At 41.1% G+C, this 12,971-nt stretch overlaps 2 protein-coding genes across 2 annotated transcripts in view; one reads left to right on the forward strand and one right to left on the reverse strand.

The window, feature by feature from the left end:
* The window catches only part of TTLL12 (tubulin tyrosine ligase-like family, member 12), a 23,634-nt gene extending 15,227 nt beyond the window's left edge, over window positions 1-8,407 (forward strand). The window contains exons 8-13 of the mRNA XM_009704445.1: window positions 1,096-1,207; window positions 2,046-2,197; window positions 2,280-2,361; window positions 2,831-2,899; window positions 5,812-5,950; window positions 7,891-8,407. Coding sequence (XP_009702747.1) covers window positions 1,096-1,207; window positions 2,046-2,197; window positions 2,280-2,361; window positions 2,831-2,899; window positions 5,812-5,950; window positions 7,891-8,042 — 706 coding nt within the window. The 3' untranslated portion in view covers window positions 8,043-8,407. The remainder of the gene's footprint in view (window positions 1-1,095; window positions 1,208-2,045; window positions 2,198-2,279; window positions 2,362-2,830; window positions 2,900-5,811; window positions 5,951-7,890) is intronic.
* A 2,264-nt stretch (window positions 8,408-10,671) lies between these two features.
* TSPO (translocator protein (18kDa)) overlaps window positions 10,672-12,971 on the reverse strand; it is a 5,382-nt gene continuing 3,082 nt past the window's right edge. Inside the window, exons 2-3 of the mRNA XM_009704446.1 lie at window positions 11,852-11,990; window positions 10,672-10,947 (exon numbers count right to left, since the gene is read on the reverse strand). Of these exons, the coding sequence (XP_009702748.1) occupies window positions 10,771-10,947; window positions 11,852-11,990 (316 nt within the window). The 3' untranslated portion in view covers window positions 10,672-10,770. The remainder of the gene's footprint in view (window positions 10,948-11,851; window positions 11,991-12,971) is intronic.

Here is a 12,971-nt window from a genome sequence, read left to right on the forward strand (position 1 = left end):
AGCTGCCTTGGAGTGGGTGGAAACTAAGACTTTCTTTTGGAAAGAGAGAAAGAGAGCATTAGGTACTGTTAGTGGAGTAACCTCTTATGCCTAGCATGGAGTACTCTGGTTGAAAGGTTGCTTCTTTGGTGACGCTTGTTTATTGTGTCACCTGCCAAGCATTTCGTTTGGTCGTTCTTTGCTCTAAGTATTCTGTTACTGACTGGCATGACCAGGAGACAGTGCTCCTTCCATGTATCCCTAGTGTTTGGTATTTTAATTCCTTTTTAATATCAAGGATTGACAGTGAATGCAATGTGTATGTAGGGAACGTGAAGGAGCGGATAGGAATTTTCAAATAAGCAAACCAGACCTTCTTAACACTGCTAACTTCAGCTCAGTTTATGCTGTTTATCATGAAGTTCAAGAAGCTTCTCAGGATGCTAGATTGAGGAAAGGAAGACATCATGTGTCACCCTGCCCTTACTCTGAAAGGTACATTGAAAGACCAGCATGCTTCCTGTTTTCCTCAAGGATATTTCAGAGAGTTTTGCCCCTTGAGGTAGCTAGGTACTAGAAAGTGAGAAGACAGTGGTGTGCTTTCATTTTCTTGCAATATGAACTGTTGAGATATTGTATGATTTCTTCCGAAAGAGATGAGTTCTAGTGTCATTTAATGTGAATGATTTGGAGGTGTTATCAGGGAATCAATTCGGAAAATTGCACAATACTGTGCCAGAATGTTCTCAGACTCCTGGCAGAATGATTTCTGCACCATGACCTGTGTGTGTTCATGATGATTCTGTCCTGTTGATGGGTTGTTTTTGCCTTTTGAAGGAGTCGGATGCAGAAGAAGGAAATAAATAATGAGACCATGCTAGGCCCTAACTGGAAAGATCAGCGAAAGCTACCACTGCCTTTTTCTCCCCTTTACACCTAAGGCCTACCGCTCCCAGCTGTCAGGCAAAAGTCCTTAGTTCTTGCACCATAGCCCACAGCTTTATAAAGTATTTATTCAGGGAGTACATAGATCAGTTCAAGTGAATGTTCAGATAGATGAATGAGATGGATACTTACAGGTGTTGGCTTTTCTCTCTCTTTTTCTCTCCCTCTCAGAGGAGAAGACAATCACTGGATATGCAAACCATGGAACTTGGCCAGAAGCCTGGATACCCACATCACCAACAACCTTAACAATATCATCAGGCATAGGGAAAGCAGCCCAAAGGTTAGACAGCATGGTTTTGAATGCGATTTAAAGAGGAGAGATGAAAAAACTGCTTCATAGAAGGAAGCCTAAAAACACGAAGAAGGAAATTTTCTTCAAAATTCATATGCTGGCTATAAATGTACAGTTTCAATCAATTCAGAATTGATTCAAATTCAAATTGATCAGCTCCATTTGTTGCAGTGATGAACTCAAAAGAGCGTGGTGTTTTCTTATTTAAAAAATGAAACTTACCCTGACAGTAATAAATACTCCAGTGTGGTGCTGCGTTAACGCTAATCCTCAGACTGGCAGATGAACACACATTATCTATAGTTAGCATTGGTCATAAATTTTGGAACGTTATTGCTTCTGTCCCCTGGTTGATCATTATTGCTGATCCACAGCTCTGCTCAGTGGCACAAAGTACCATCTTCGCCGACAACAGATGAATCACAGAGCTTTCTATAGGGAGTCTGCAATATACGGTCATACCTCACAGTGTCGCTTCAGCTTTATTTCTGTTGATGTTGTGGACTGTATGTATCTTCTGGAATGCAGAAATGCAGAAAGGATTGCTTCATGTTTCTAGTTCAAAACAACAACATCACCAAAATGATAAATAAAATTAATTTTGTGATTTTTAAAAATGAGTACATTCTGGCCTCCCACTTTTCCCTACCCTGATGTCAGAGTTTGATAAAAGGTACCTATTTGCATAACAACATTGTATATTCATGCACATTTCTAAAGAAAAACTGAAATGTATACAAGGATACCTTAAATCATCAAGATCCAGTGACACTTTGTTTTCATTTCAGTTGAATTATATTTACTGTGAGTGTTTGCTTTGTTGTAGGTAGTGTGCAAATATATTGAGAATCCAGTCTTGTTTCACCGAGAAGATGTGGGGATGGTTAAATTTGACATCCGTTATGTTGTATTGCTGCGGTCCATAAAACCACTCAAGCTGTATGTCTATGATGTATTCTGGCTGCGCTTTTCAAATCGGTAATTAAATTCTCCTTATTAGTGTGTAGGGGCTTAGATTAAATCTGATACCTTGAAACTAAGGATTTGTTTTATTCCTTAGGGCATTTTCACTTGATGACTTGGATGACTATGAGAAGCATTTCACAGTCATGAATTATGCTCCCGGTGTAACATTAAAACAGGTAAGCAAACAGTCCAAAATGCTCCCTTACCTTTCTGTTAGAAAATCTTCCAGTGCCGCCTTTGTGACTGTTGCCAAATAACCTGTTTCACATCCACTTAAACAGTCAGGGTGTTGAAAGTACCCAAAGTCCTAAGCAAATATTTTTGCAGAATCTTTCCCCTCTTCCCCCCCAATCATCTGTGATTAAGTAAGGTAATTCAAACCTATGTCCTGAATATAGCCCACATTGATAGAGACCAGTAAAAGGATTATTAAAATGGCAGTGAATCATTGTCAAAGACTTTAGTGTGATCTTTTGTAGCAAGAAATACTGTTAACAAGGAAGGTATTCAGGAGCTGTCTAATTCCTTAGTTCTCTGTCTGGGTTTGTATGAATGGCAAAAAGATTTGATGTTTGGTTCTCTTGTCATGTGATTGCTCCGTCATTCCCAACCAAAACAGTCTTTGATGTTGCTAAACTGTTTTAGGTACACTGTGAAGAATTTATTCCTCTGTTTGAAAAACAATATCCTGAATATCCTTGGACAATGGTACAAGTAAGTCAGCAATTCATCTTTCTTGTGTAAATGTTCATGGATCTTTTTTTACTCCACAAACTAACTTTTCCAGAAGTGTTGTGTGTGGTTTTTTTTCTTGTAAGACATACTTCGTGTGTATCGGTTCCACAATGGACATCAGATATTAACCTCTACTTTAGAAGCATTTCTTAACTTAGCATAATTCCCCCTCAAACATTTTGTTGTTAGCATTTGAGAATTTTATGCCATGATTACACTATAAGAATTCTTTATCTTGGACTTAGTAATAAAACCAGTCCTGACTACCCGGAGGATCTTGGGACTAGGGTCTTTTTTTCTTATGAGTTCCATCTTTTTTGCAGAAGGTTGCCAATAATCTAAGCCCATGGGGTTAGACCTGGGCGTGCTGGTCAACAACAGGCTGAACATGAGCCAGGAGTGTGCCCAGGTGGCAGAGAAGGCCAATAGCATCCTGGCCTGTATCAGAAATAGTGTGACCAGCAGGACCAGGGCAGTGATTGTTCCCCTGTACTCGGCACTGGTGAGGCCGCACCTCGAGTGCTGTGTTCAGTTCTGGGCCCCTCACTACAAGAAAGACCTTGAGGTGCTGGAGCGAGTCCAGAGAAGGGCAACGAAGGTGGTGAAGGGTCTGGAGCACAAGTCTGATGGGGAGCGGCTGAGGGAGCTGGGGGGGTTTAGTCTGGAGAAGAGGAGGCTGAGGGGAGACCTGATCGCTCTCTACAATGACCTGAAAGGAGGGTGTAGCCAGGTGGGGGGCTGGCCTCTTCTCCCAGGCAACTAGTGACAGGACAAGAGGGCATAGTCTCAAGCTGTGCCAGGGGAGGCTCAGGTTAGATATTAGGAGGCATTTCTTCACAGAAAGGGTCATTAGGCATTGGGATGGGCTGCCCAGGGAGGTGGTTGAGCACCATCCCTCGAGGTGTTTAAGAAAAGACTGGACGTGGCACTGAGTGCCATGGTCTAGCTGACATGGTGGTGTTAGGACTAAGGTTGGACTTGATCCCAGAGATCTCTTCCAGCCAAATCGATTCTGTGATTCTATGGTTGTGGAGATCTAGTGTTTCATGCAAAAAGGCAGGGAAGTCCGGAATGTAAAGTGTGCTTATCACTACAGATGTTGCTCACGTAACTGTGGAAAGGTTGTTTTCAAAGCCTACACTACTCTTTTCAGCAGAATATTAACTCTGATTCTGAAAAGTGGAACCACTGAGGTATTCAGGCTCTTGCTTCCTTTGTTCTAAATGGCTTCACAAGATAAGGAGATGTCGAAGAAGTAGGAAACTCAAGTGAGTAGGAAATGACAGTATCTAGCAATCTCAGTGGAATGGCATCACAGGTTTTGATTTTATCTACTTTAAGCAGAGCTGTTGGTCAAAAGATCTCCCTATACACTTTCAGGTTAGCGTGCTGTGCACTGGAGCTTACTCATAGGACAAGGATGTGCCCACCTGTGCCCAGGTGGCTGATAGAAATAAGCACTGCTCCAGGTGTGCTGTGCTTAAAGGGTTACGCTCTCAGATTGGATGGTGCAGAGGCTGTGTTTGTATACTGTGGCAGATTTAAAACAAAACAAGTTAGGCTGACCTTCTGTCTTTTCTTAAAGATCCCTCCTCCACCAACATGGTATTTCTGAGCTAGTAAGTTAGAACTCCTGTTTGTTAAATTAAATCTTGCCTTTGAGACTGCAGTGCAGAATTTCCAGTTGCTGGCGCAGCTTCTCTATGTTAGTGAGCTGGCCAGAGCCCTCTCCCTGGTTGTTGCATTAATGACTTTTCACAAGAAATCAGATGGTTCCCTAATACTAGGGCATCTTTTATCTGTGAAGAGGAAGCTACAAATACTATAGTCCCATAAAACATGGAGGAAGGCGGATTAGGGCCTTCTCAGATTTTTGCATGTAATTCATGCTTGAAAGGAAAAGCTGAATGTGAAGACATGGTTCAAAAACATGCACAAAACTGGATTGTTGCTTTCTTCCATATTTATGAGGAACTAGAAGATGCAGAATGAACAGTAGCTGAGCATTTATATGTCCGTATGCTTTCAAAAGTGACTAAATTACCCAACTGTGGGCTGATTTCCATAAGTTAATTTACATCAGTTTTAACTAGGACCTCATATCCAATGAATGATACTCAGAGCATGACATGTTTTGCAGCGTTAGGTTTAAAATAGTCTGGAAGAGACTACGAGGGGTGAAGAGGGAGATGTCAAAATACCTACTGTAGGTTACCCAAAGTAGTATTGTGTGCAGAATAGGAAGTATTACACCATCCTTTCATTTGCAGAAGGAATGGTTCACTGCAGTATAAACTCAGTGCTAAAATTCACACCTGTATGTTCTTTCTGTTTTATTTCACTTTCACATTGGATATCTGACTGTTTCTCAAAATATCAATGTAGTATGTTCTTAAAATCTCCATGTCCCCCCCGCCCTCTGCTTTTTAGAGGGGTATAGGTGGGTAGAAGATTTTTCATTGCAGAACAAAACAAAACGAAGCTAGAATACAACTTCCTAGGCAGGAAAAAGTCAGAACTTCAGTTGTGCTGCTGGTCTTCACAGAACTCTCCTGAGTTTTCCTTTTCCCCTCCTCTACACATAAGTGCAATACTGTACATAAAACCTGAGAAGGGGATTAATTCTATTGTTAAATGCTCTATTTTAAGGATTTCTATAATTCTGATTTGCTCCCTGGAAAAGTCCCTGGATATTGCTGGGTGCTCAGCACTTTCACTGTGTTATCTTTAGGTCTAAATGCACATTTTGAAGCTAATACTGTACAGATTTTAATCTGTTGGCTAGTTAACTTATACAAACTCTTTAAAAAGCTGTATGAAGTGTTTTAAAAATGTGTTTATAGCTTTTATGGAACCTCACTTCTCATTCAGAGACCTTTTTCTGTTATTAGGCGAACATTTTTAAGGCATTTGCTGAATTGTTCCAAGTTGCTTCAGCTAAACCTGCACCTCTTGGCATCTGTGATTATCCATCATCAAGAGCAATATATGCCATTGACTTGATGCTTAAATGGGACACCAGCAGAGATGGTGAGAAACTCCTTTCTTTAAATGTTGAATTCTTTATATTTTCAGAAATTTATTTCCTCTGTCTGAACTCTTACTGTTTTTCAAGCAGTGTAAGCTGTGTGCTCTGCACCTCCCACGGCCATCAAAGCATATCTGGATTTGCAGATCTGTGGGTTAGCATTTGCCGTACTGGTTAACAGGAATGATGGGGGAGCTGTTAACTGTGCTTGGCTGACTCCTTGCTTCCCTTGTGCCCCTGCTACTGCCATTCTCTGTTTAAAAAGAAAATAAAAATTTAAAAAACCTAACCACAAAACACCACACACACAAAAAAAAACCCTAGCTGTACAGCAGTGTAGTCGCTCTGACAGCAGCAAGTTTTCTTTCCCATTTATGGTGAGCGAATGTCTGAAATACCTGTCTCTTTATGAAAACCTTAAAGAAACATCTTATCTGTGGCTTCCAGGCTTGAAGCAGCATCTTCAATGCACAGTTACTTATTAAAGCAGGGAAGGGACCACATTCACCACTTCAGTGCTATTGATGTCCTCAGGACTGTCATTCAGTTGTTGCCAAGTCTCTGCAAGAACATGTATGTGAAGCTGCTTCATGTTAGTGCCACAGCGTGGCTAACTACCTGGAGCCTTTCTTCCAGCCAGTTGTGGAGGACTGGTAGCAAAACTTGCCAAACAGGTTGAATTCTTTATCTCACCAAGAGGCTCAGAAATGTTTTGTAAGCGTGCCCAACACAGACACATGTGTCTCTTGCAGGTAGAAAAGTAGCAGAGGCACCAACACAAAGAGGACTGACAGGGGAGTATTAAACAGAACTGAGTGTGCTCTTTTCTTGTGATATTGTGGTCTCCAGGACACAGGAGAAATTAATTGCTTGTGCCGAGGTTTGCCAGAGGAGTGATTAGATGTTGTATGTTGGATGGGTGTCACTAGCCTACTGCTGCAGTGGCTGATTCTGTAAATACTGAATCACTTTCATGGAAGGAAATAATTGAGAAACAAGGGGTGTGGAATTGAGCCTTTGCTGTTCAGATCAGGTGGAGCAAGGGTTTGAATCTGGGTCTGCTACATCCACGTTGAATGCTCTTTCACCTGTCCCAGAGTTTAGTTGAATGGGAGAGGCAAAGCTACTCACTAATATTGCTAGCTCGAGGAAAACTATTATAGTAAAAGGACCAACCTCACATTACAGCCCTGACTGAACATGAGTTGCGCAGGTCCCTAGCCTTATGAAGATGGGGGCATGGGTGCCAGTGTCACGGCTGTGATGCTGTAGGCAGCCTATGGACAAATAGATTAGTCCCTTCTGTGCAGAGCAGAGTATGGTTTACTTCTGCATCAGAAGCTTGTACCCTCACGATCTCAACACCAGACAGGAAATAAAATCTTTTGTTTCTCTTTGCACAGAGTGCATTTGATCCTGAATTCTGAACTGTACTGATGAAGCTTTAAGAGAAAATTAAAGTGCCTGACTTCCTTCTAGGAGTGAGATGAAGTGGCAGGTGGGAGTGGCTGGAGTGTAAAGGAGCAGGACTGCTAGAACTGGAAAGGCAGATATCCAAGAGCTTTAAGAAAGGAAGGGTTGCACTGAAATGTGAAAGGAGAAGCAGAGTTTTCTGGAAGATGTTTCAGACTGTCAAGCAAGACAGCTGTATCAGGGAGATCCTATTAAAATGCTGTGAATTCTCATTCTAAATGAGACATTGAATTAGCACTGTGATTGCAGAATCTGTTTAATAATTGTCCTCTGGATAACGATGGTAGGACAGACTTCCATACCTCCTAAGAAAACCAAACCCGCTGAAATAAAAACACCCTACCAGCTTGGGTTGTGAAAGATGGTTTTTTCCAGTTATTTTCTATAATCTCTGGCTTAAAGATAGGTATTGCTTCAGGATCTCTGTAGAGCTTGTATTAAGAGGCAATGTTTGTGTTCCCCTTTACAGGGAAAAGAATTATGCAGCCTCAGATCCTGGAGGTGAACTTTAATCCTGACTGTGATAGAGCCTGCAAATACCACCCTACCTTTTTTAATGATGTCTTCAGCACCCTATTTCTGGATGAAACAGACAGCTGCCATGTGACGTGCATTGTCTAGCCACAGGAGGCTTGACTCTTAATTTCCTTCCCAGATATGCTTAACAGCAAGTTTTATATTTCAGTTCTATGAGCTGCTGATGCAACTATTTTCCTATACTGGTAAACCAGGAAAAAAATATTCGTAGCAGAAGGATATCCGTATACCATATACTGTATTGATAATCATTTTGTCTGCATTTTCCTTGTCTTGCTTAGTTCTATAAATCATCAGTTTGTGTTGACCAAATATCTTGTTTGTTGAATATGGGAGATGTCAAAATAGGACAGTAACTGGAGCAATTGACTTGTTTCTCAGGTAGCCTGCTTGCTTGCTGGGAAACATTGCACAAGTTCCCTGTGTCAACATTAAAACTATAATTTACTGAATCATATGGGAGTTTGTATGTCTCTTTCTTATCTATCCCTCTTATACAAAGATCTAAAAATATTCTGATGGGAAGATAATATGGTATTTCAGTGCAATGAACTACTAGGGTAAAGAGATTAAAGATTTGACGGATCTTCCTATTTTTCTTATTTAAAAAAAGGTGAACAAAACCCACCTTTAGGAACCCTGTACTGCTGGCTGTTGTGCTTAGTCTGCCCTTTAAAGAAACTGGATTTTTGAGAAGGGGTCAGGCAGGAAGTGAGAAGGATGCAATGTCTAGAGCAGCACAGGAATGCAGAAGAAGCCTGAAGGAATAAAAGGGATCTGGAAAACTGCTAGAAGCCCAAGCAGTCTTTGGACTTTGAAGTTTAGGGCCTAAGATTAAGGTATTTGGGAGTTGGGCATCAGTTTGAAATTAATCATTCCTAATATCTCCTCTCTCTGAGTAACTGGCTGAAATTTAGCAATTTTAGGCTGTATTTTGTTGCTTTGTATAAGTACAAGTAGCAAAAATTCTGCTGTCTGTTGTGAAGTATATATTATGTGGGTAGTGTTTTTTAAGCTAGTTTGCAGCAATTGGGATCTGCTTGAGAGTGAAGTACATGTATAAAATTATATAAATGTTCTAAACCCTGCTTCAAGCTTTGCAAATATGCAGCATGTTACCCCTCGTGATCTGGAAGGGAGAGGGATATTTTAGGCTGCTCCAAGATGGTCAGAAACCTGCTTCTTTCCACTGACTGGAACATAGGCTGGAGAAATAAACCATCTGTGTCTTACAAAAATTCAGTTGCTGTGCAGGTGGGGCAGAAGGGATAGCTGGATTGCACAGCTAGAAGTGGTGCTGACAGCTGTATCAGTCTTCTCATGAGTCAGAACTTTTTTGGACTCCTTACTTAAATGCAATTAAATAAACATGGTGAAGTGTTTAACATAAATGGTGTGACTACTTCCAGTATAGGGAGAAAGCTTCTCTGTGGCATAGAATATAGTAATGGATGCTTGAGACTGGACGTAAGGGGACATGCAGTGCTGCTCAGCGGATGTATTTGTCACTTGTAGGAGAGCAGAGGGCACTTTCTGCCTTCAAAATACCTGAAAACATGTAACAAAGTGCCTGTGGATCTAGAGTAAAGGGGAAGATTTCCCTCATAAGGAAAGGAAACTGATGTCACACTTAGCAAACCAGAAGTAGTAAGATTTCTGCAGTGGGACCACAAGGTGTGGGCAAAAATAGTCTGTTGTTGTGCTCTTAAACAACAGAGATGTTTTTATCTTATAGGAAGCAACTGGTTGAACTATGCATCCCAGATCTTACTATGTCAGCTACTGTAACCCTGAAGAGAAGAAACCCTTGTTTCTATTTCTAAGCAGCTGAAGTGAGAAGGTGCAGGTAGGAGAGACTAGTAGCTATGGTGTATGTACTGCCTTGCTGGGCAACAGACCCACCCGTGGCCTGGCTGTCGGCTCCACTGTCAAGGTCTAGTGGTGAACTGAGGTCATACTGAGGGTCCGGGTGGAGTGGGTTAGTGCTGTTTGGCCAGTGCTGCTGGTGATGCCTCAGAGGTGTGTGCAGGGGGCTGCTGAATATTTGGGTCCCCTCAGTTTCTGTCCGGGTGCTCTGAATTTCCTGGTTTGTCTTCCCCATTGCAGTGGTGAGGAGAAAAGATGAAGGGGCTATCTTTGAGTCTATAGCACCCTGTTGCCTTCGGTATTTTTCTGCTTAAAACCATTTAAAAACAATAAAAACAGATGAACAAGGTTAGTAAGTTTACATGTAGTTTAATGCATTTAGCTGACACTAGATTGTACAATGCTTTGAAGTGGGAAGGCACAAATTGTGAAAAAGATCTCGTCTTAAACATTTCCGGAGTACAATGACCAGAAGATAAATATCTGGCAGCTGTAGTGGGACACAGCACTAAAGCACTGTGTCTAGTGGTAAAAATAAAAGATTCAGGCCACAGTCATGCCTGTAACTGTTAGGAGCAGCTTTGTGGAAGCTGTGTTAATATATGACTGGATTTCTTCCTCTGAACATAATGAAGCTGGAGTTCATGCTTATTTCTGGTAATAGTTAAAATGTTGTTCTCATATAAAAGGTGATGCTTTAATACAGAAAACTAGTGCTTTTCAATCAGCACTATCTTTTAGTTTGCTATAAAACCCTGTCAGGCATACATCCCTTTGTCACTTGCCTAGTAAAGGTGTATTTGTTTTAAACAAGTACTGCTTTGTCAACTTGTAATTAGCAAACTAATGATTTAAGTAGTTCAGCTAAAAATAAAATTAGGCCATACTTTATTTAGAAAATTCGGGGGGGGGGTGTGGGGTGTGAATCTTTTTGGCTGAAAACTGTTTATTCAGATTGTTTCTTGTTGCGATTGTCCTTCCAGATACGGTAATTGAGCGCAGAAGCCATGGTTAGCCAAGCTAAATAAGGAACCATCAAATAAGCTGCTGTTTTGTTGATATTATACCACGAAGCAGTTGTAGCTGTTGCTGTACCAGTTGCCAGCAGGAGAGTCACCAATCCCTGAAACACAGGAAGGTGGTTAGTGGTGGTTTTACTTTTTGCATTTTCTTGACTAGATAGTCTTTGTGTTGCTCTTTCTATTTAGCTCTGGCACTTGTTGAATCCCTCTGAGAGTTAATTCTTTCTCAGAAAACCGGCCAGCAAAAAAAAAGATAGATTTCTGCTGAGTTGTGAGTCAATTGGCTCACAAAATGATACAACAGTCAAGAGAAATGCATTCCAGCTGGGGGTGGGAGAGGGAGAATAAAATCCCTCTCACCCATACCCTCTTCTTTTGGCAGCGGGAAGTGTTACATTGACTACGAACCCAGTGTGACTTTAAGCAAGTCACTTCAGCTAAGTAAACTTGTGCAGTCTTTTCATGTCATAGATGCTGCCTGAAGAGATGCGGTGTGAATGAATCAATGATGGATTGCAAAGTCTTCTACTATTACAGCATTGCATGTATATTTAGAGAACCAGGCAAATATTTTTTATTTTTATTACTGATTTTTATTTTTGAGGCAAGCTGTTTCTCTTCAGACTGCAGAAGATTAGTTTTGTCTAAAATAGGTGCTGATTACCCAAGTAATGTTATGATCAACTTCTTATCGCTGCTGTTTGCCAGAGATACTTAGGAATTTTAGTAAGGTGTAAATTACAGTTTCTAGTCACACAAAGCTCTTACCAAAGTGTGGCAGAAAGAGCTTCTTGAAAACTAAAAATTTAAGGGTGTTGTAGATATGTAAATTCTCTCAGGTGGCTGCTGGCGTGCATTAAAGAGAATTTCAGAAAATTTCTGCAAGCCATATTCTGTACTCGGGTTCATTTTCAGGGTGAAAAGATTATAACACCAAACTTGCGTCTTAGTACCTTGCAAATGACAGCAGAAGCCTGTGATTAAGAAACTTACTTTTCCACTTACCCATCCCATTTTGTGAGCTCCAAAAAATATTGGAGTCCATCCCCAGTTTAATGCCAGCTGCCCTGCATACAGACCCAGAGGAACCACCGATTTTTCATTGAAGCCCCCTAATTCTTTCCACACCAAGTAGGAGCCATATCTGGAGAAAGCAAATGGAAAGTGTAATTCAGTATACTGGTTAGAAAGCAACCACACGTTCTTGATAAAATGAAATAACTTCAGTGCTAGGGTGTAGATTCATTTGGAAAAGTAGATATCCAGGCACTACTTGGCAGAGTAACTGACAGTACACGGTTGATCATCTGCTGCAGATAGCAATATGGGGAGAGAAAAATTCCCTATCCTGCCAGAGTTCTCACTTCTAGGTGCAGAGGAGCAGATGACCTACTGTATTTCAGTCTTCAAAGAGAATGCCATGTTGAAATGGAAGCAGGTCTAAGATGCAAAGGTAAAAAGTAATTCTCTCAATAGTGAAGAAACTTAATTTTGGTACTAGGAGATGGTGCATTAAAAATAAATTAAAAAAAAAAAAATAACAAAACCCACTAACTTTTTAAATGGATGAAACGAATATAGGAGAAGTAGGAATTGAGTGGCATCCCAAAGCACAGTGAGTATGGAGATGGATGGTGTTAGAGCAGGAGGAACCCTGTAGTCACTCTTCAGAAGGATGGGGATGAAGATGGGGAGAACAAAGATTTTAGGAGTTCTGTGGAAAGAATTAACCACAATGAGCATCCAGCACCCTTTGTGTCTACAGGATCCCAGCTACTGAAAGATCTTCCAAAAATATTTTGAAGATTTTGAACAGATCTTTTTAATGCCACAGAAGAATAGTTCACTGGAGGGATCCCAGAATGTAAGCTGCTAAAGACAGGAATTCTCAGGATTTGGGAGATTTACTGATGTAAGGTTTATTTTTTGCACTGAAGGACCCTGATTACCACAGGGAGCATTCATCACCTAAGACTGTTTCTTATCATAGAATGGTTTGGTTGGAAGGGATGTTAAAGATCATCCAGTTCCAGCCCCCCTGCCATGGGCAGGAACACCTTCCACCAGACCAAGTTGCTCCAAGCCCCATCCAACCTGGCCTTGAACACTTCCAGGGATGGGGCAG

The sequence above is a fragment of the Cariama cristata genome, unplaced genomic scaffold (genome assembly GCF_000690535.1).
Source record: "Cariama cristata isolate BGI_N322 unplaced genomic scaffold, ASM69053v1 scaffold22887, whole genome shotgun sequence".
NCBI classification, from domain to species: domain Eukaryota; kingdom Metazoa; phylum Chordata; class Aves; order Cariamiformes; family Cariamidae; genus Cariama; species Cariama cristata.